The 23,891-nt window shown below is 33.4% G+C and overlaps 2 protein-coding genes across 3 annotated transcripts; both read left to right on the top strand.

Moving 5' to 3' along the window:
• The first annotated feature begins 21,425 nt into the window (after positions 1-21,425).
• On the top strand, positions 21,426-23,067 carry Hmg-2 (High mobility group protein 2). Its single transcript, XM_076404091.1, has 5 exons — positions 21,426-21,701; positions 21,751-22,046; positions 22,116-22,234; positions 22,288-22,484; positions 22,542-23,067. Exons 1-5 carry the CDS (start codon positions 21,512-21,514, stop codon positions 22,682-22,684), a joined length of 945 nt encoding a protein of 314 aa, XP_076260206.1. The 5' UTR covers positions 21,426-21,511; the 3' UTR covers positions 22,685-23,067.
• A 52-nt stretch (positions 23,068-23,119) lies between these two features.
• Positions 23,120-23,891, top strand: LOC143196422 (cytochrome c oxidase subunit 4 isoform 1, mitochondrial). Of its 2 annotated transcripts, XM_076404093.1 has the most exons (4): positions 23,120-23,306; positions 23,358-23,555; positions 23,613-23,660; positions 23,712-23,891. In XM_076404093.1, exons 1-4 carry the CDS (start codon positions 23,186-23,188, stop codon positions 23,879-23,881), a joined length of 537 nt encoding a protein of 178 aa, XP_076260208.1. In that variant the 5' UTR covers positions 23,120-23,185; the 3' UTR covers positions 23,882-23,891. The 2 variants fall into 2 exon arrangements, with proteins under 2 accessions (XP_076260208.1, XP_076260207.1); XM_076404092.1 differs by having other exon boundaries at positions 23,127-23,306; positions 23,613-23,891.

The following is a 23,891-nucleotide window of genomic DNA, read 5'->3' as shown; positions in this document are numbered from 1 at the left end:
AATAAAATCAGTGGGACCGAAAACAGCGACTGAAACAACGCTTTTTATAACCATACTTTTCAAAATGGCATAACAAAATAAAATGTCTTTTCAACGGTACTTATACAGTGTTCCATTCCTAAAATGCAATGTTTACTGCTAAAAAAAATATGTATCACCAGAGCATTTTTAAAGAATATCAAATTATTGTAAATATGAGCAGTAATATAATAAACAAACAATGATACGAAAAAAATAGGAATAATATGGAAATCACTTAGCGGAATACGCCAAGAATATTGGGAGTAAAATCACGACGAAAGAAGAGCCGAATGGGTCATTCGTCTAAATTATTGGCCAACTCGGTATAACATCCATTAACCGAGAAACGAAGAGTGGAGGACATCTGTTTTTTTATGAATTTGATTATTCTTGACGAACTAGGGGTTCTCCTGAGGATTATATTTTAAAAACTTCCACCTTGACTAGGTGACGCGTAGTCGATCTAGATACTGGAGCCGTATGATCGAACCAGCATATTGTACAGGAGAGATTTTATTGAAAGAGGAAGCCTGCTAGCTCGATTCACGAGTGGAAACATTGACATTACCATGATCTTTCCGGAGGGACTTTTGAATGTGGGAATCTCACCTAATTACATACATATTTTTTTATATTCTGGGCAATTACAAACATATTGATGCACACAAATCTTAGGAACTCTACTTCAGTCGCATATTAGCGGAAACTAAAGGACATCTGTTTTTTTATGAATTTGATTATTCTTGACGAACTAGGGGTTCTCCTGAGAATTATATTCTAAAAAACTCCCACCTTGACTAGGTGACGCGTAGTCGATCTAGATACTGGAGCCGTATGATCGAACCAGCATATTGTACAGGAGAGATTTTATCGAAAGAGGAAGCCTGCTAGCTCGATTCACGAGTGGAAACATTGACATTACCTTGATCTTTCCGGAGGGACTTTTGAATGTGGGAATTTCACCTAATTACATACATATTTATTTATATTCTGGACAATTACAAACATATTGATGCACACAAATCTTAGAAACTCTACTTCAGTCGCATATTAGCGGAAACTAAAGGACATCTGTTTTTTTATAAATTTGATTATTCTTGACGAACTAGGGGTTCTCCTGAGAATTATATTTTAAAAAACTTCCACCTTGACTAGGTGACGCGTAGTCGATCTAGATACTGGAGCCGTATGATCGAACCAGCATATTGTACAGGAGATATTTTATCGAAAGAAGAAGCCTGCTAGCTCGAGTCACGAGCGGAAACATTGACATTACCTTGATCTTTCCGGAGGGACTTTTGAATGTGGGAATTTCACCTAATTACATACATATTTATTTATATTCTGGGCAATTACAAACATATTGATGCACACAAATCTTAGAAACTCTACTCTAGTCGCATATTAGATTAAAATTTGTAAGATGTGTAAGATGAATACTGTAAGGTGATATACAAAATTGTTTTGCTGTGTATAGTCTGATCTATTAATTTGTCGTTATATTTTACTATGAATCAATTAATTTATTCTCCCAAATACTATCCATAATTATTTCGAATATAATCTGTTTACAATTTAGCTCCGGCATATACCCTGTTCGGCACAAAATAGATTTTAATTTGGGTAATTATCATTGCCGCGCACTCTAAAAAACGTGATGCATTTCAAAACAGGGCAAATTCTATTCCAGAATTGCCAGCAAAAACATACACGAGCACCAACCTTCGTTGGGGATCACGTAAACTACGGCGATTTTGATGTTAGCGAAATCATTATTGATATCGTTTTACCGTCAATGTTTTGACGCGCTAAAAACAGTATTCAACCCAATACATCAACGGCAATCGCCGTATTGAAATATCAATTTGATGTATTGATGGCGGTCTGTATAGCTCGACATTCCATTAAAAACCTCTTTCGTTCTGATGGGGGGGCTGGAGAAAGGAAAAAAAAACGAAAAAAAGTGAAACAGCGACAGGGTAAGAATTTGTCTCACTGGTCTCGGATCGAGAGGGGGGACGTGACCAGTTTATTTTTCGGGCGTTGAACCGACGCTACCTGGACTGCGGGGGCGGCCACTGTACAGCTGTTTCGCTCTGAAATCCTTCCTTTAGGCCTCGGTGACGTGCCGATAACGACGAGCTGTGATTTTGAAATATTTCAAACCTTTGAACCCTCTATAGAAATTCCTCCTGTTGTTGACGTGCGATAACGTTTTTGGAATTGTCGAAATGTTGCTGTAATTAGAACTTAATTAATTAATTAACATTCACCGTGAAATGAGCAAACAAAGGGCTTTTATCAGGCGTACCAAAGAGTAATTACCGATTTTTTCGGAAATAAACTACATGATGTTCAAGAAAATAAAAAATGCATTTATTCAAAGTATAGACAATTTATGAATGCCATTCCAAAAAACCTCTCGTTTTTTCAGTAAAACAATTCATCGAAAAACTTCTTCAAAAGTGGCGAAGTACATCTCTGTAAGCGCGTGTCCCATTGATACAAGAAGTTGATAGGCGGACGGAGCAAAGTTTGGAGAGTATGGCGGTTACAATAATATATCCAACTCAAGTGCTTTCAACACTTCCTTAACCGATTGAACTTTATGATCCGGGGTGTTATCGGGCTGTAAAATCACTTTACCTTCTCTTCGGGCTCATTCTGAACCTATTTCGATCAATGTATGGTTCAAATTGATCATTTATTATCGGTAGCAATCACTATTAATTGTTTCATCAGGTTACATATACAGTTCGCAATAAACCACACCACCCTGTTCTCATCAAACACACAGCACTGTCTTGCGGCCAAAACAATTTGGCCTTGGAGTCGATTGACCGGCTTCGGCAAGTGATATCCATAATTTTTAGCGCTCAAGGTTTTCTAAATAAATTAACTTTTCATCACCCATCACTATTTGATGCATAAATGGCTGGTGGAAAATAAAAATTGCCACAATTAGTCCTACTACTAGACCCATTACTAATAGATGCTTTCAAACGACGTTCTTTGACGCATTCAGAACTAAGTTAACCAAAACTTAAACAATTACAGATACAAGGACAAATGTATCATTTACTAGGAGTGATCAATATTTATTCTAATTCATAATTCTTACAAATTTATGAAATGTATAAAAGCAGTGAGTAGCTGTTTCCGTATAAATATTATTTAACACAATTAGTTCAGAGAAAACTGTGGTTCTTTGAGGCACGTAAATCATCCCTTCATATACTCTTAGGAAATATATGTTTTGTTACTTACAATGGTTTTTAATAATTCATGCAGATATGTTATTGTTCATGTTGGAAATAGGCATGGCTATATTCCTAGAGCAGAGATAGTGCCTTGCCACACATTACATGTAAATTGAATTTTAGTATTTTATATAATTAATAGTGAGTTATGTAGTAGTTAGTAATTCTTTTATTTTTACTATTACTTTTTTTAGAAATAATATTAAAAACGATACACTGCAGAAAAAACATTGTCTACAATAACACCTACACTTTGGAAAAATTCTATCAGGCAGACAGGTGAAGAAATGCTGATAATTACCAACACAGAAAGAAGAAAAAATAGAAATAAGCGCAGAAACAGCTAAAGATGAATATATAATTAATATAGTATAACTGTACAAAATCACATAGAAGAGTCCGCAATATTAATATGCAAAATATAATTGTTTAAAATACACATGAGCATTAGCTTCGAATTTATGGGGAGGTAATTAATACTCACTGTTCTACAGATATTACAAATACATTAGGCAGAATATAGGGATTAAATATAATTTTATAAAGATTTGGGGTAAGTTATATGGCTCGGTGAAAGGAGGTAAAACGAAATGAAACAGTGGTGTTTGCATTATATGACCGTTATTTATTGGCTATATAAAAAAATGTGAAAATTACAATTAGATAGAACGGATGGCAGCGGTGTTACCTGGAGACGAGGCTTGGGCAGTCGATGGTGGCACGTCTAAACTGAACGGTGGTCAGATACTGAATGAATCGAAATACCCTTTAATAACATCCCAGATAAAGGTCTAGAGGTTGCCAGTTGGAAAAATCATACAGGCAGTAACGAAAGTAACTGAAGACATGTTCAACGATATAAAAAGACTTATTAAGAAAACGCAGGAACGAAGGAAGCAAGAATTAAACGTAAAAAGTAAATATGCTCTCAAGTATAAAACTGAACCTTAGTGGTTCTTATAAGTATTTAAAGTTTTCTCTCCACTAAATACATAGTAATAAAACATATTATTTATATAATTGTTACATGTTGTTCAAAATGAACGGAAAATAACGAAGAAAAAGTATGATGAAAAACTTTAGCGAGATCCGACCAAAAACAATTTTTGAGTTCAAACAAAAACCGCAAGAGGTAAAGAGCGAGTAAGCTCGCGGGATCGCTTGTCTTACAAAAAGCACACACGAAACTTTTCTCGACCACCTAAGTCTTAATTATTTTCGTGGTTCTTGCAACTTCCCCGCGATTGATCGCGCCACACTTAATTACAAATGAGGTCAGGACGCCCGTTTATGACTAAAAATAGACGGATATTTTTCTTTGAAATGAAATTGTTGAGGGTTATTATTCAGGTTATGTTATTTCGCTGTCGAAACTGCTAATGGCTTGTTCTTTTTAGTTACGAGGGAGTATCGAACCTCTCTCAGTGACTTTTCGAATGAAAGATGGATTTTTCGGTAAAAAGTGTGTTATTCCTCAACAAAATTTTATTTTAACTAAATTCATTTCATCAAAATTTGATATTTCATCTGGTAATTCTGAGCTTAAGCTGATAATTACCAACATAGAAAGAAGAATGCAGGTACAACAGAACAGTAGTAATTAAGATTCTACTAAGCATACCTAATGTAATATGAAATTAATTTTAAAATAATTAGTCCAATTTTTTCCAGTTTTATAACTCCAAATAATAGGTTCCCTCAAGACCTTCAAAATAGGCGTACTCGACTTGATTCGGCTCGAATCTCTTAACAATCAGCTGTTTCTTCAGACTTGGAAATAGTGAATAGTCGCATTCTATAATCTCTAAGACCAAATCAGTAAAATATGCTCTATGGAGTAGCAGTTCGTGGCCCAATGCATGGATTTTTGCCATTGTGACTACACAAGTGTGTACCCGTCTGGTCTTGGTGAAATAACACTTTTTCTTCACCAAGCGCGCGGTCGTTTTGCTCCAAATCAGTATCAAAGCTATATGAAACCTGTGAATAATATTCACCGCTGATCGTTTTACTCTTTTTATAATAATCAACACAAATGACACCGTGTGATCCCAAAAAAACAGTGGCCAATCGACAGAAAAAATTTGGCCTACTTTAGTGAACGTTCACCCAGAGAAACCAACTGTTTGAATTGTTCCTTGGTCTCTGGCGTTTTCTGATGTATTCATGTTTGCGGACGTATATTGCCCAGCACTCATTTGAAGAAGAGGTTACACGATTATGCGCTTCTTGATGTGTGAGTATTTTTCATATCCAAATATTCATGTAAAATATGATGTACCTATTCAGAGATGATTGAGATGCCTACAGCCTCAGAAATTTCGCATACTTTGATTATTCAATCGTTTAATATAATTATATGGATCTTATCGACAATTTCTGACGTGACGATCTCTTTTGGGTGACCTGAACGTTTGATATCATCTGTTTTGATACACTGCTGTACAATATGCTTAATCATTGAAAGTGAATGTACATTTTTTCAGCTTATAAAGTTTTTCTGGATTTCGGTGATGTTTTTTCCCAAAAAAAAATTATATTTAATCAGTACATGAAAATCAATTTTTTCTATTTTTTCAAAATAATTTTACCGGTATCACTTGTCGGCAGTGATGGTGAATCTATTTAAAAATGGATCTTCTTCTTACTACTCTCAACAGTCAAAATAGAACATTATATCAAATTGCAATTGTATCCATGTTTTATTATAATAGTTAGACTTAGTATAATATTAATTATGAACTGACTCCAAATAGATGACAATGATGTAAATAAATGACGCTAGTTATCCAGATGCTACCTATAGTTATATTTGCCCAAAAGGCTTAATCTTCTTCAAAAAAAAATTTACGCGCATAACTTCAGAAATACTGCGCAAAATTGGATTTTTCTTTTTATAAAATATTACCAAAATGACACTGAAGAAGCTAGATAAATTGCTGAAAGATATATACTAGAAACTACGTGATAGAAAATAATATATTTATAAGTATAGGAAATCGCTTGGCCCTGTATTTGGTACAAATATTTCTACATTTAATCGGAGAAAAAAAAGGACTAAATTCCCCGATATTTGCTTGTTTTTATTTAGTTGGATTTTTCGAATTTCGCCGATTTGCATTGGGACCGTCGATATAACGGAGCGGCACCGGATTTAAAATTGACGCCGAACGTATAGGCGGGCCTCTGAGAATTTTACAAATTTCCATAAAATTTCATTTCTATTTGTGTGTATTTCTAATAAGGATTGTGTCTTAGCTTTTATTTTAAATTCTATATAGTTATAAAACATGTGGTGTTTCCGACACGGAAATGATACCAGCCACGCCAATAACCAGGCTGGGTAAGACCGGATGTCTTGTATGGTGATCTCTGAGTTGTTCACTTGCTAGTCGGTAGGCTAAATGCCTAGAATTGGCAGTTCAAAGCCAACGTTAATTGGTAGATTTATACTAGCTAAATAATGGTAAAAATAGACTGAAAATATAAGAAAAACAATATTTTAACAGAACTATGTCGCGACTTACTCAAACAATTGCATACTGCGCCTCCTATCCTATTCTAATATAAACAGAAACCTTTAATAAAATTAGTGCAATGTTTCTTCAGCACCTTTCAGTACCATTATCTTTTCCTTTATGTTGTTGTAATACTTGAAATGATCTGTTTCTTGAATTCCTCAACCAGAATCAGCTAAATACCTCGGCATCCATCTCGACGGTAGGTTAAATCAGAAACATCATGTTATACAAGAAACAGAGAAGATCACACTCAAAGTCAAGTAACTGTACTGGTTAGTTGAAAAATACTCTCAATCTGATCTAGAATCAAAGAGATTGGTGATGTATTAATCCCGTACTCGCCTTGCTTGTTTATTAATGCAAGTATAACAAAACAATAGTAATATACTAATTGTAAATTATGATTGTAACATACTAAGCAGATTTAATATTAGATGTAATTAATAAAAAAAGTGAGTATACAAGAACCAATTGATATCAGTGTCATTATTCATTAATATCTTTTAGAATAGCTTAATAAATTAATACAACTGAACCAGCGTTTTAATTATTAGTTAAAAAATTATGATAAGTAATTTAATATCATCTGACATATAACTAAAGTATATATATAGAATAACTACCATGAGAAATACTTCATGTCCATTGAGCCGATCCTTGAACTACTGGGGATAATAATTAAAATACATTACATATACAATTATAGCATATCTAATGCCCTAATCACGAATTTGACAATAAAAACAAAAAAGTTGTATTGGAAACAAACTAGATGTTACAACAAATTATTTAGAAAAAAATCTTAAGCAACAGAGCGTTTCTCGCACTATATTTAGGCACTTCATCGAATAATTCAACAATTACGCAACGCGTAAATAAACAACAACCACCCCTCCCCTTAAACCAAATCGCCCAAGGTCATCGCATTTCCGCCCACTCACCTCGATTATTTCGACTCCGGGTGTCGCGGAGTCGGCGAAACCGACGGCGACGACGTCCACCACGTCAACGGCACCTGCAGAAATTCCGGATCGACGCCGGATTTATTGTCGTCGGTCAGGTGGATGGAATACCGTGCCGGACGCGGACGCACTGTCGTCGCGACGGCGAAATCGTAACTAACGGCGAACCGGTCCCTCTCCCTGTCTCGCTCTCTCTGTTCGGCACGCTGGGCCTTCCCTAAGGCGTTCTCTATTGCGCCCTTTCGCCTTGTCCGGACGGGCTGAGAGAGAATGGCGGAAAAAATCGCTACAACAATGAGAGAACGACCCAGGGGCAGCGGGGAGTTGGACGGGAGGAGCTGGTGGAGTGTGCCGTTCTGGTTTATTGTTGATACTGTCGAATTCGAAATGAGCGAGAAAGGTTTTTTTTTCTCGAGAGAGCTGCTTAACGGTAGGGCATAAAACCAATTGTTAAGGGTTTAGTTGCGAGTACGGAAGGGAAAACGGTCTGGGATAAGGTTGGTTTGTTTTGAGATTATTTTATTCACTTAATGAAGATGCAACACCGGAAAAAGCTGGTGTTCCAACATGTTTTTATGTTTGTCTATATAGATTTTCAATCGGCGCTTCCGTGTTGACTATATGATTATGAGATTGATACTTCTTTTTGCCAAACATTAACAAATCTACTAATAATATCCTTAATGGGGCCCTTCTTTCCAGTAAAGAATACACAGTTGTAATAATTTGTAGGCTACGGCTGTGTTTAATTATATTTACATTGAACTCTTTTCTATACCACCTATGAGTTATTTCTATGCGTCTTTGTAGTTGTATCCCCTGGAGGCCTAATCCACCTAACAACTGTATATCCAAGTAATATATTTTACTATAATTAGAGAGCATATTTATCTTTTACGCTTAGTTCCTGTTTCCTTCAGTGTTTCCTTGTAAAGACATTTTGATATCACTGCATTTCTCCTTCTTTTGTTCTGTAAATACCTGTATACATCTTTCTTAATAAAGCTAGGTTTAATCAGTGCATTCTCCTTAATGTATTTGTCATATCTGCAAAACCGTTACTATTATTTCTCTACTGACATATATTAACCAAATGCTCATGTATATTCTGAACAATTACACCCATATTTGTGCACATAAAACTTTTACCCTCTATAATAACATTTCCTGCAGTTGTGATATACTAATTATATACTCACCTTTATTTATTTCCATTCTCATCACCCTGTCTTAGAAATTGGTAACATTTAATCATATTATATTCAGAAAGTTTCATTCTTATTCAATGTGTTTATCCAAACCGAACGTGTTGTTAACCATTCCTGTTTCCAGCATGAAGTACAATATATCTGCAATGAATCATTAAGAAATGTTATGACTAATAAAGCCTAATCAATTGTTATTCTAACGTTTATACCTATTATCATCTTGCCACTAGTGACCATTGGGTAAATTGGTCCCTTTCTGAAATAACCATGTCACATCTAAATTGAAACACAAATTGAAATAATAAGTCTTTCTTCATTTTATTATATTATTTATGTTTGTTTTTGAAATTTGAAAAAATTATGTTTGTATTGGTAAACTACTCATTGTTTTTATACATTTCATACATGTAATCTCTGATAAAACTAACTCCAAGTTGAGCTTGATTATATTTGTTGAGATATTTCAGTGACCGTGTTCAAATAAAATAAATAAAATATTTTCAATAAAAATCGCAGCAAATTAACGTTTAGCAGTAAAAATGCTTACCTCTCTAACGAATTTTACATCGCTTATTTCAAAATAGAACATTAGGCCACCCTCAGCTATAAGCTAATAAAAAGAGTTTAAAAACAACAAATTGATAGAAAAAGGTAAAATTTAGAATAGGGTTTTGTAAATCGTAACATATTTTAATCATTCATTGCAGATATATTATTCATGCTAGAAATACGACAAGAAGATCCCAACAAGTGGTCGGCAAAGGCTATAATTAAGGATTGGCTTGCAAAACATAAATTTTTGAACAAGTTTTGAAAATAAAAGGAAATGAATAATTGTGTTTTATATATATATATATATATATATATATATATATATATATAATTTACTTTCTTAGAAAAAGGCTTGAAAAAGATATGCAGTAAATCACATGGCTGAGTAATATGACCACAGAGTGTATTGTCTTCCTCTCTATGGAATATTATTTTCAATCAAATATATGGTTATGGGATGTGGCATAGAATTACTACAGAAGATATGCAGTGTATGCAAGAACTGTTTGAATATAGAATAACACCCTACGGTTGAGATGAACTACATTAGACACACAGAAGTAGAAATTAGCAAATGGTGAAATTATTTACTAGTGCTCATATCATAATGATCATAATCATATCAATAATGTTTCCAGACGTATGTGTCATAGATATACAAGAAAAAATGTGTGCTATTTCCCTATTATCCATTTCTACGTCAATTTCATATCTCCTCAGTCCTATCCCTAATGACAATTACATTAAACACTAAACCGAATTATTCTATTGACACCCTACAAAATGATAGCGATTGAAATAGAATCAACAACTGAGTAAATCGAGAAGCAACGACGGTTCGCAGCAACAAGCCAAGTCTATCAATTTACTGCTGTTGTTGCACATACGAAATTGGTTTCCATTAGGGAAATTCCACCTGAACATTATGTATTGTTTTCGGTTAAACCTGCTTTTCTAAATTGCGAATAAAATATGGAAATTGGATTCGGTATCTAACAAAGCAACCACCATAAGGACCTTTAATAATTCGCAACGTTATTAGGGAAGGATACGTACTAAATTATATTTCGTTGTTGTATTTCCTGTTGTTTTTTGATTTACTAATGAAATTTAAAATTTAGTACCACGTAGCAATAAATAATTCGCACGATTTTGTTCAATAATTAAGTGCCAGGGTTAAATGGAAGGGACAAATTAGCGTAATATAAATAATGACTATATTAAAATACGGATTTTATCTTAAATGATGAAGAATCGTTAAGAAATCAACTTAAAATCCAGGAATATTTGTTGACGAGACATACATACTTCTCAATAGTCAATATGCACCACTTCTCTAAAAAAATATTATGATTACCACCAGAAAAGGGCCAACTAATTATCTTGCAATTGCTCAACTATGAAAATATTTTAGGTGTTTTTCCCACAGCAAAACCAAATTACTGTAAGTACGCATTTTTTAGTGCATTTGTCATCATTCCACGTTTACCGAGCACATAACAGCCACAAACGTAACAAAGATACTTTGAATCGACTTTTCAACGCTGTCTCTCCATTTTCGCACGTTTCGAAGCACAATTATTGCATATAAATAAATTACAAATCATATCTAATGCAGCGTCGTCAGCTGACAGGCATTATAAGAGCGCAGTTCTGCCAGCATGCGAGAATTCAAAAAGTAGAACTAATCTTCGAACACACGGATTGAAGATCCGAGTTCAAGACACCAGATAATGTTATATTTCAGAAGCTTGTGAAATTATAAGAGTTTATCAACAATATTTCAGAATATTTTTTAAAATTATTAACTTATTTTGTGGTATTTCATATCTCTTCATGCCCTGTTCCTAATGATGATTACATTAAACACTAAACCGAATTATTCTATTGACACCCTACAAAATGATAGCGATTGAAATAGAATCAACAACTGAGTAAATCGGGAAGCAACGACGGTTCACAGCAACAAGCCAAGTCTATCAATTTACTGCTGTTGTTGCACATACGAAATTGGTTTCCATTAGGGAAATTCCACCTGAACATTATGTATTGTTTTCGGTTAAACCTGCTTTTCTAAATTGCGAATAAAATATGGAAATTGGATTCGGTATCTGACAAAGCAACCACCATAAGGACCTTTAATAATTCGCAACGTTATTAGGGAAGGATACATACTAAATTATATTTCGTTGTTGTATTTCCTTTTGTTTTTTGATTTACTAATGAAATTTAAAATTTAGTACCGTATAGCAATAAATAATTCGCGCGATTTTGTTCAATAATTAAGTGCCAGAGTTAATTGGAAGGGACAAATTAGCGTAATATAAATAATGACTATATTAAAATACGGATTTTATCTTATATGATGAAGAATCGTTAACAAATCAACTTAAAATCCAGGAATATTTGTTGACGAGACATACATACTTCTCAATTGTCAATATGCACCACTTCTCTAAAAAAATATTATGATTACCACCAGAAAAGGGCCAATTAATTATCTTGCAATTGCTCAACTACGAAAATATTTTAGATGTTTTTCCGACAGCAAAACCAAATTACTGCAAGTACGCATTTTTTAGTGCATTTGTCATCATTCCACGTTTACCGAGCACATAACAGCAACAAACGTAACAAAAATACTTTGAATCGACTTTTCAACGCTGTCTCTCCATTTTCACACGTATCGAAACACAATTATTGCATGTAAATAAATTACAAATCACATCTAATGCAGCGTCGTCAGCTGACAGGCATTATAAGAGCGCAGTTATGCCACCATGCGAGAATTCAAAAATTAGAACCAATCTTCGAACACACGGATTGAAGATCCGAGTTCAAGACACCAGATAATGTTATATTTTATAAGCTTGTGAAATTAGAAGAGTTTATCAATAATATTTCCAGAATATTTTTAAAAATTATTAACTTATTTTGTGGTATTTCATATCTCTTCATGCCCTGTTCCTAATGACGATTACGTTAAACACTAAACCGAATTATTCTATTGACACCCTACAAAATGATAGCGATTGAAATAGAATCAACAAATGAGTAAATCGAGAAGCAACGACGGTTCGCAGCAACAAGCCAAGTCTATCAATTTACTGCTGTTGTTGCACATACGAAATTGGTTTCCATTAGGGAAATTCCACCTGAACATTATGTATTGTTTTCGGTTAAACCTGCTTTTCTAAATTGCGAATAAAATATGGAAATTGGATTCGGTATCTGACAAAGCAACCACCATAAGGACCTTCAATAATTCGCAACGTTATTAGGGAAGGATACATACTAAATTATATTTCGTTGTTGTATTTCCTTTTGTTTTTTGATTTACTAATGAAATTTAAAATTTAATACCGCGTACCAATAAATAATCGCGCGAATTTGTTCAATAATTAAGTGCCAGAGTTAATTGGAAGGGACAAATTAGTGTAATATAAATAATGACTATATTAAAATACGGATTTTATCTTAAATGATGAAGAATCATTAACAAATCAACTTAAAATCCAGGAATATTTGTTAACGAGACATTGACTGACTAACCCATGATTTTTGACGCCAGATATCTCAGAAAACTCAGCATTTTCAATAAATTCCATTGTAAATTCTTTGATATTAAATTTAAAGACTTTTTGTACCCCCAGGCCGTTCAAGTCAAAACCACAAATGGGGATAATAACAGGAACAGCAGCGTCATAAGCTTCTTATAGTGAAGCTTTTATGGATTTTGGCAACCTGATTTCTGCAAATCAAGCGACCAAAGCAATAAATGTCGAAAATTGCAAATGTGAGAATACCAAAAGGGATCTATTATTTTATGTAGACAAATTCTTCTACCATCATATTTATGAATTAGGTTATATTGTTTAATAGTTGTTTACAATGATACTTCCCTTATTCACCAATAGATATTGCTGAATTGATTCAGGTTGATGTTGATTCAATGTAAAATTTAATTGTATTGCTTCAGTAACAATTTCTGAAACTGCTGGATGATTCCTTCGTACAAAACCTTGATGAAGACATAGACTACACCTAACAACATAACTGAACAATTTTTTTCTTTTGTTATTATTATAGCTATTCTATGCACCTAATCGAATGGATGAGCGTTTGTTTATAATATAATACCAAACCAAAATAATATCAGCTGCATATATTACGTTTTTTCTGTCTATAATTTGATGTACTATAAAGGTTTCCAAGTATTATTTGGTAAGGTAGTCGTTTGATAAAATTACAAAAAATATCTTGTGAATCTGTGATCATTGAAAATCGCAAACGATTCTGATGAATGTGTTTGGACAGGATATTAAAACAAAAGAATACCAATAAACAATTACATTTGCAGTATAGAAATCCAATAAAATGGCAACTTTCGACCAAATAACATAATATTCGTAAAGACATCCATAGAAAGTACTTAGATAAAAAGTTCTCCCCACATCTTTATTCATCATATTACCTTCTTCTATTATCTATATCTACTATTCTTATGTAATGACTATCACCATCTCTATGACTAGCATCGTACGATAATTGTTAACAAAGGAAAAAATCGCAAATATATACAAAAACTCCAAATCTTAATACAGAGAGATAAAATAGAGATACATTCATTAAAAATCTCTATTAGAAGAAATGAGAAAGAATAGGTCCACCAACATATTAAAGCAGAAGCTCTTGAAACGTAATGATACAAGAATACCAGATCAATTGAAAAGTCCCCTGCCTATCATAGTAAAACACATTTTTTTTTCAAAATTAGTTTTTTTATATAACTCCCTTCAAGGGTTATAAATTGATTATAGCAACCCTCCAAATTTTTTCGCCGATTTCGTCCTTCAAACGGTCCAATAACGCTATGTAATAGTAGTTGTTGATGCTCCCTCCTTTTCCAAGGTAATCAATGAAATTTATTCCTTGCGTATCCCAAAATACAGACGCCATAACCTTTCCAGCCCACTGTTGCGCTTTCCCACGTTTTGGAGCGGGTTCATCGTGTACAGTCCACTCGGATGATTGTCGATTGGACTTCGGACTGAAACGATGGAGCCATGTTTCATCCATTGTCACATATCCACGCAAAAACTCGGGTTTATTGCGCTTGATCATCTTCAAACACTGCTCCGAATCATCAACTCGTCGTTGTTTTTGGTCAAGCGGCACCCACTTTGCACAGAGCTTTCTCATACCCAAATATTTGTGAATGATATGATGTACAAGTTCAATTGATATCTTTAGAGTGTCTGCTATTTCATTCAATTCCAATTTACGATCATTCAAGTCATTTTGTGGATTTTTTAAATGTTTTCGTCGCTAACAACCTCTTTTGGGCGTCCATTACGTTCACCGTCTTCGGGGCTCATTTCACCACTAAACTTAGCATACCAATCCTTGATGGTTGATTTTCCTGAGGCAGTGCCCGGAAACTCGGCATCAAACCGAGTTTTTAATTCAACTGCATTTTTCCCTTCAAAAAGCAATATTTTATCAACACGCGAAATTCATTTTTATCTATTTTTTTTAAAATAACAAAAATGGCTTCACTCGAAATGCAATAATTCACAAACTAATGATCCGACAGCTGTCAAATATATACACCCATCTTTTGAGTGTTACGCCTAACTAAAAAACCTATGGATTTAATTCTAGTAGAGCCATCTATGTGTCAAGACGGGGGCTTTTCAATTGGCCTGTTATAAAAAAAAAGTAATGATTTTATAAAAAGCTTTACTCTTCTGGTATTTTACAACCGGAATGTAGAAAAATAGGTAAGTTATGTTTATGGAATTATCCAAATACTCACAATTTGGAGATTAAAATTGAAAAATATTCTTCAACGTTAAATGAATCAGAATTTTATAATAGAATCTTTTAGGATATATAATACATCTTCCACAAGATCAAGAGAATATTTCTGGAACATATAGGACTAAGAAAATAGAAACATTAGCACAAAACTATTCCAAGTACTCAAAATCAACATTTGCTGCAAGATATTATATATACCAATGATTTAACTGAATACGATATTATTTTAGCTACTATCTATATAAGAAGATATGAAGAAGAGGAATATTTTAACAAATACGTCATTATTCAAACAATGAAACATTTTATATATTTAGTTTTATTGAACTAATAAGCGCAATGAATATTGTAATATTTTGTTTGAATAATTTTCTAAGAACCGATGTTTCTTATCATTTTTAATTGTAAATTCTGATACATTAATAAAAACTTCTTAGTTGAATACTCATGAATACTTCCAACATAAAATAGGCTTATTGGGATCTTATTCGGCTCCTGATCTTAGGTCAAGTTAAGATTATCTTCCAACTAACCAGTACAGTTGCTTGACTTTTAGTCTAATCTGCTCTGCTATTTGTCTAACACGATGTTTCCAGTTTAACCTACCATCGAGCTGTACTTGTACTTCTTCTACAGCCTTAGGTAGAGATATATATATTGCCAAGATAAATGTGTTGTCGGCAAATTTTCCAAGTACTGTTCCTTTTGTTGTTAAGATATCAGCAGTGTTGAGTAGATTCAGGAAGGCACTACCCTGAGCAATTCCAACCGAAATACGTTTAAGTGTTGAAAATGCGTGTTTCGAAAAGATATAACTCCAGCAGTCGAGAGTAATTCCGCCGTAAATGCATAACCAAAACTTAACTTTGTCAATGAAGACAATTTTTACAGGCACTTCAAGGTTAATATGTCACCGCATTCTTAACAATGAAACAAAAGAAACCGGGAAAAAAAATGTCTCTGATCTCTAGAAACAACAAGCAATATTTCAATTGATGTTCTGGGTTCTGGGTTTGGAAAAGATGTAATAGTAGAATAAAAGCTCAAACAATACACTTAAACTATTATAGTAAACTTTTGAAGGTAACTGGATACAAAAAATCGTAAAAAAAACAGAAAATCTCGACGAATAGTCTAAAACCTTTGAAATTAAATAACATAAAAAGGAAATAAGGAAAGCTACGAATTAATATGCAGGCTAATTTATTTTATATAAACTGTTTTTTTTTAACGTAGGGCTACGAATTAATTCCAACCCATAATATCCTAAAACCGTCTACCAAACTCTTAGAGCCTTTTCATGTAATTTTCACTTAAAGAAAAAACAATACCAATAAAAAGAAAACAAACAAGCAATATCACATATCAAATCATTTTACATATTTCTTTAATAACCTCCAGTATATATTTCGTAAAAGCCTCCATCTAAACAAAAGAAAATTACGCCAGTAAGGTCGTCAGGCAATTTACGAACACCAGTTAAGATTTTAATCGTCAGTTCCCATTTATTATTCAGATATCATCGACATGACATTAAAAGTTTAAGTTTTATGTAGAAATAATTATATACCAAACAACATCAGAAAACAACCAAATAAAGAATTATATTTAACATGTAATACTAGCTGTATTACAGTAAATATATTGACTAAAAACAATTTATATAATACAATGATATAAAGTAATATGATATGTTTGTTGTTTGTTTGATATGTTTGTGTTGTTATGATATGCTTATAACACAAAATTATATAATTACTTTTGCATTGTTTGGCTTCAAGAGAATCACAATAGAGGCAGTGGCCCGCAATATTTATACGCCTTCCCATATCATATCATAAAAAGCAAACTGAACGGCATTTGCACTGTACGACATTGGTAAACAAACCCTTACTAAAAACTCCTCAAAACCCCGTGAAGGGTATAGCGGTCCGATCTCTGCCTTCATCAGCAGCTTACCTAAATAACTTTTAACTATACAATTAGTTGTCCGTACGTCCGTACGTACGATATTATATTAAATGGTTATTGAAAAAATCATAACCAGAACTCTCGTAAACAACAACGCGTGGTTATGTAATCTGACAAGCTGGATAAGAATAAATGCGCATGAGCATACCTCTCTGGGGTCCTTTTACTGTCGTCTAATAGTTGTCGTTAAATATTATCAAACATATAGTATATTCAAAGTTTATTTGTATATGCGTCATCAAGATGTTTAATGCAATACATTTTGCCGCAATTTGTAAATTCGTTTTAGAATCAGACAATATTTTCCTTCTCATTTTATTCTAGTTAAAAAGAGACTCAATGCTGTCTGATCAGTTCGAACACGTAAACGAATGAGCCCGTCAAAGTCGTCCAGTTGTCAGACGTATGCAAAATTCTTGAAAGCATATATAGTCTATTCAAAGTTTATGTTATAAAGTTATATATGCATCATCGAAATTTGTGACGTCAAAATATCGCAATGTAAAATATTGTCTGATTCTAAAACGAATTTACAATTTGCGGCAGCCAATGCTTATATCTTGATAACGTATGTACAAAAAGCTCTGAATACACTATATATAGTATTATCATGCAGATATGTCAGTTTAGTTTATAAAATTCAAGTGAATCGGGTGTGAATTTCTAAAAATAGAATTCTAACTAGAGAAATTACGGAAATTACGGATTATCACTACATAGTATAAAACAAAGTCCCCTTTTCTGTCCCTATATCCCTATTTTGATGCGGTTTTTTTCAATAGATAGAGTGATTCAAGAGGAAGGTCTATATGTATAATACATGCATAATATACTAAGGCAACATTGCTAATTTTAGAGGTTTCTAACGTGATGTCGTAAATTAACCTATTTTTTTAGGCTTATTTAGCAATTAGCAAAAACGCTGCCTAACCCTACGAGTTAGATCAAATTAATGTACTACAGTATTGTACACCATAAAAAGGTCTACAAAAAAGTCCGCGATGGTATATGTTTATCTTTTAGGGATAACCCACATTAACCATTTTTATTGTTTACTTTTTACGTGAGAAAATGGCTTATTTACGAAGCTATTTTAAGCAATACGGCATTAATCCTTATCGAATTAAGTACCTTAAATACAGTGTGCAATTAATATAGATCAATATGGTTCCTTACAGCATGTAAATTAAACAAATATTTTCGGAGATATTACAAATTTAAAATTTGCGTTTAAAAATGTGTAATGTAATAAAAATTGTATGAATTTAGATATTCCAAAGATAGCAGGAAATCTTCATAGTAAGTATAGGAGAAGAGGAATTGTTTTACTCCAAATTTAATGCGTGCAGGCCAAGGGCAGTAATGAATGAACCAAAAATACTGGATCGATTTTAATCATGTTTTCATTGAGTGACATAGGCATATATATTTTATGCCCGTGCAAAGTCGGAGCGGGCCGCTATGTTTTTATATACAACGTTCATATTTTTTCTGTAGTGTATTTAATTTAGTATCAGCATTGCACCCGTGCGAAGCCGGGGCCGGTCGCTAGTATTATTAATAAAATTAATGTTCAAATGTTTGTTGACTTTTGACGTTTGACTGAAACGAACATGCAGTACAACTGCAATTAAGTAGTTTTAAAATATACGATAGTTCAATCACATCTTGCAAAACACGTGAAAATCTATATGGAAATAGTAAATACGTTTTCTAGTTAGCCCTAACACTCAAAAGATGCGTGCTTAAATTTGACAGCTGTGGGATCATTAGTTTGTGAATTATAGCATTTTGAGTGAAGCAACTTTTGTTATTGTGACAAAAATTGATAAAAGGGAATTTCGCATGTTAATAAAATATTGCTTTTTGAAGGGAAAAATATACAGTTGAATCAATCACTTGGCTTTATGTCGAGTTTCCGGACACTGTCCCAGGAAAATCAACCATCAAGGATTGGTATGCTAAGTTTAGACATGGTGAAATGAGCACCGAAGACAATAAACGCAGTGGGCGCCGAAAAGATTAAAAAATCCACAAAATGATTTTCAATGACCATAAATTGAAATTGAATGAAATAGCAGACACTCTAAAGATATCAACTGAACGTGTACATCATATCATTCACGAATATTTGGGTATGAAAAAGCTCTGTGCAAAGTGGGTGCCGCACTAGCTCACTTTTGATCAAAAACAACGACGAATTGATGATTCGGAGCCGTGTTTGAAGATGATTAAGCGTAATAAACCCGAGTTTTTGCGTCGACATGTGACAATGGATAAAACATGGCGCCTTCATTTCACTCCGAAGTTCAATCGACAGTCATCCGAGTGGACTGCACACGATATTAACCAGCTCCAAAGCGTGGGAAAACGCAACAGTCGGCTGGCAAGGTTATGGCGTATGTATTTTGGGATGTGCATGGAATAATTTTCATTGACTACCTTGAAAAAGGAAGAACCATCAAAACAGCGACTATGATATCAAGACAGCGTTATTCACCAAGACAATGTGCCGTGTCACGTCAGTGAATAAGATGGCAAAAATCCATGAATTGGACTTCGAATTGCTTCCTCATCCACCGTATTCTCCATATCTGGCTCCCAGCCACTATTTCCTGTTCTCATATCTCAAAAGAATGTTCATCATAATGTTATACTGTAAAATCATACTACAAGAATGTTATCGAAAAGTTGGAGGGTCGCTATAATCAGTGTATCACCCTTGAAGGGAATTATGTTGAATAAAAAAACTAATTTTGCCAAAGAAATGTGTTTTACTATGGTTGGACGGGGGCTTTTCAATTGACCTGTTATAGAGACATACCCCATGTATTCAACCGAATTACAGTCTGGTCGAGCAACAAGAAGACTCAACACTACAAAGACAAAGTGTAAAATAAGAAAAAATAACAACACAAAAGATAAGCTTATAAAGAATCTAACTAAATAGATTCTTAGATGACTTCAAAAATAGACATATTTTGTCAATGGATACCTGAAAATGCGGAAAAAGTCCTAGTTAACAACTGACATATACAAATAACTAACTAACAGAAACTAAAAAATAATTCATAAAAATAGAATCAAATCACATTTAAAACGACTATTAAAAATTAAATCAAAATTAAAAACAAATAAGATTTGATAATTAACAGGGAAAACATTATTATCACATTAATAAACGCATAACATTATCATTTTATATCATATCGAACAATATTGCATGACATTAGTTGGCTAGATAACGTAAATATCCAAATTTGTGGCGAGCGCAGAAATAGAATTATGGTAACTGAATGTAAGCAGAGTGTAACCGAATTTGCTGATGGCGGAGAAGCTGCTAGTCCTACGGATGCTTTTAGGTTAATGAAGCCTAATTTCTGTTGTAACATTTTGGTTGCTAATCACTTAACATGGGATAGTTCGGGTACAGTTAAAAAACACCTAGCCCTTAGTGAAGTTTGGGATAATATAATAAAACTGCATGATATTTTTTTACTGATCAATAACAATATATTAGATAAAAATAAGTATGCCTTATTTTTTAAACTAATATTTGTAAATATATCTCATAAAAAAATCAAATGTCAATAATTCTAAATTTACAGCCTTCTGAATATAAAAAGCGTTATTTGATAATATATTCAATATCTGTCATATTTGACAAAACGGTCACATCCAATAATTCAAATGTAAAAAACATAAGCATATAATAAATTGTCAATACTTGAAATTCACAAGCTTACTAATATAAGAACTTATTATTATATCAATAAAAATTAAAGCCTATGCAAATGTAGATATATAATTTCAAATATTTGTTTATCTGCCCTATACCAGACGATAACAAACAGGACAACCATAAATAATTACTACTTTCTTAAATAACAAATCCGACATTGCAGCGCCCTCTTACATCATAACTTGAAATTATTGATAAAATTGTAATAGATAAATTAAAAAAGTTAATCAAATCCGCCTATTAAAACTAATGTATATCGTCACAAAACTACGATTGATATGTAATACTTATTTTTAAAATAATCTATCTGGCCAGGCCGAATCAATATTTCATTATTGGACCCAACCAATTACAGATTCCTATACTATAACGTGTGACAATATGTTTACATCTGGCACTTGTGTGGGTTAAAAACCAAACAGGTTAAATAACATTATTTCCCATATAAAACATGGAAAAACCTCTGGACAATACCGAAACAAATAACAGTGATTCCAAAAAAATGGACTCTCCTAAGCAACTAAGCTCGGAGGAGAAAATACCGACTGAGTCGTCCACGGATAACTTGAAGCCTAAAGCCCCAAAAGCGAAAAAAAGGAAAAAGCCGAAGGATAGCACCGCACCTAGGCAACCGTTGACTGGTAAAATTAACAACATTCTAATTTTGCAGATATAAGTGTTAAATTTTAGGGTATATACGATATTTGAATGACAGAAGAGAGGCTGTTAGGTCTGCAAATCCAACCTTATCATTCGCGGACATAACGAAAATATTGGCTGGTGAGTGGAGTAATTTACCATCGGATAAAAAACAGCAGTATTTGGATGCTGCTGAACAAGATAGAGAAAGGTATATAAGAGAATACGAAGCATATAAACAGACAGAAGCTTATAAGCAGTTTAATCAGCAACAAAATGATAAAAAAGTGAAGGAGATGAAGGATAGAGAGAAGGACGAAATAAAAACTCCTATTCCCAGTGTCAGTGTATGTATATCCTGATTTTTAATAGTATCTTGTTATGTTTTGAGATTTTACGTTTAATTATTTCTTTAGATAAATTCTCAATCTTCAGCACCTAAAGAGCCACAGGAAATGGACTTTGGGAATTTTGATATACCAATTTTTACAGAAGAGTTTCTAGACCACAATAAAACTAGAGATGCAGAATTAAGGTTGGTGTTTAATTTATAATTATACATTGTAGTTAATTAATGAATTTTTGTAGGCAGCTAAGAAAAATTAACACAGATTATGAACAGCAAAATGTTATTCTGACAAAACACATAGAGAATATGAAAACAGCTATAACCAAATTAGAAACAGAGATAATGCAGCAGGAAAAAAATAATTCCTCTTTGCAACAGCATTTGGAACATCTTAGGACCACTTTAGCTAGTGGATTTGGTGGTGTTAAGTTACCAGGTAATATTGTTGTGATATATTCAGGGAAACCCAACTAAAATTTAAACAATTTTCTAGGCATCAAAGATGTGGCAACTTTACAAAATATTGACAACTATATGACCAATTTGCACTCCATCTTATTAGAGAACAGTAGCCATGACACAAACTTGCTACAAACTGTTCGTGATATAGTGGCCAAACTGGAGTTCAATGGATGACCAACAGTGAGAGCATCGAAAAGAAAAAGGAAAATTAAAAAGTTCTTCTGAATATCATCAACATTATACTAGCCAACCTAGTTACTTTTACAGTTGACAAGAAATTGATTTCTATCGATGAAACATTGACTGAATTTGATTTATAATTAATTGTTGTTAATTGGATATCGTAAATAAATAAAAACGCGTTATTTTAGTTATTTTAATACAAATCAATCATGTATGCATTAGATTGTACATGTTTCTGAATGTAGTTGTGATAATAGCTTTACTGAATCCAGTCTTTATATCGAATAATTTATTATAAACAACTTCTCTGCAGAGAAGCTTTTAATACTTTTTACAAGGTAACTATACTTAGAAATAAAGTACTCCTAGAAATATATCAATTGTTTTATTTCAAAAAGACAAATGATGATGTTAACAAAAAATGTGTCAATGTCAGTTTATGACAGTAAATAAAGTTTTTGCGAGATTAGTCAGTACAGAACCATTTTAATTATGTCTTTGCGCCAATCCACAAAAGTTCTGAACAATATCAGAAGATATATGGGTTATTTTCACGATAATCGGGATAAGTACTGGTTGGATAGAGTAGGTACAAGGGAAATGGTTGGATATGGTGAGTCTTTGAGGTAAAAATTACATAATTTGATCATATCCACCATTATAGGTTTTAACGGAACACCAACTTACGTAGATCGAGACGACTTCCCCTTTCCTGCCATTAGATGGAAGGAGACCACAACTGACATAAAAAGCTTGTACGAAAAACAGAAAGGCGATTGGCGCTTGTTAACCAAAGAAGAGAAAAAGGCTTTGTATCGTTCGAACTATTGTCAGACTTTCGCTGAATTCCAACATCCTAGAGGTACTAAAAGAAATGCGTTAATTTCACTGTCAATTATCATGTTTCTTTTTTGTGAAGGAGACTGGATGGAACCCGTTTGCCATTGTCTGTGTTTGTGCGCTGCAGGTATCTGGTTGTTTATCTTCATAAAAGTTTTCGTCTATGGTCCGCTTCCAGAATCGTTCACGCCTTCGAGAAAACGAGCGCAGTTACGTCGGCAAATCGACCTCCAAATGAATCCTATCAGAGGACTGGCATCTGAATGGGACTACGAGAAGAACGACTGGAAAAGAAAGACCTGGTCGACTCCTCCAAATCCTTTCGTTAAATGCGAAGACGACGAATGAGACTGATTTT

Source organism: Rhynchophorus ferrugineus, unplaced genomic scaffold, assembly GCF_030347505.1.
Source record: "Rhynchophorus ferrugineus isolate W39M unplaced genomic scaffold, kcgeb_rfMv2 rfM4, whole genome shotgun sequence".
NCBI classification, from domain to species: Eukaryota; Metazoa; Arthropoda; class Insecta; order Coleoptera; family Curculionidae; genus Rhynchophorus; species Rhynchophorus ferrugineus.
Note: the sequence above shows the minus strand (reverse complement) of the source record. Positions and strands in the feature narration are given on the sequence as shown.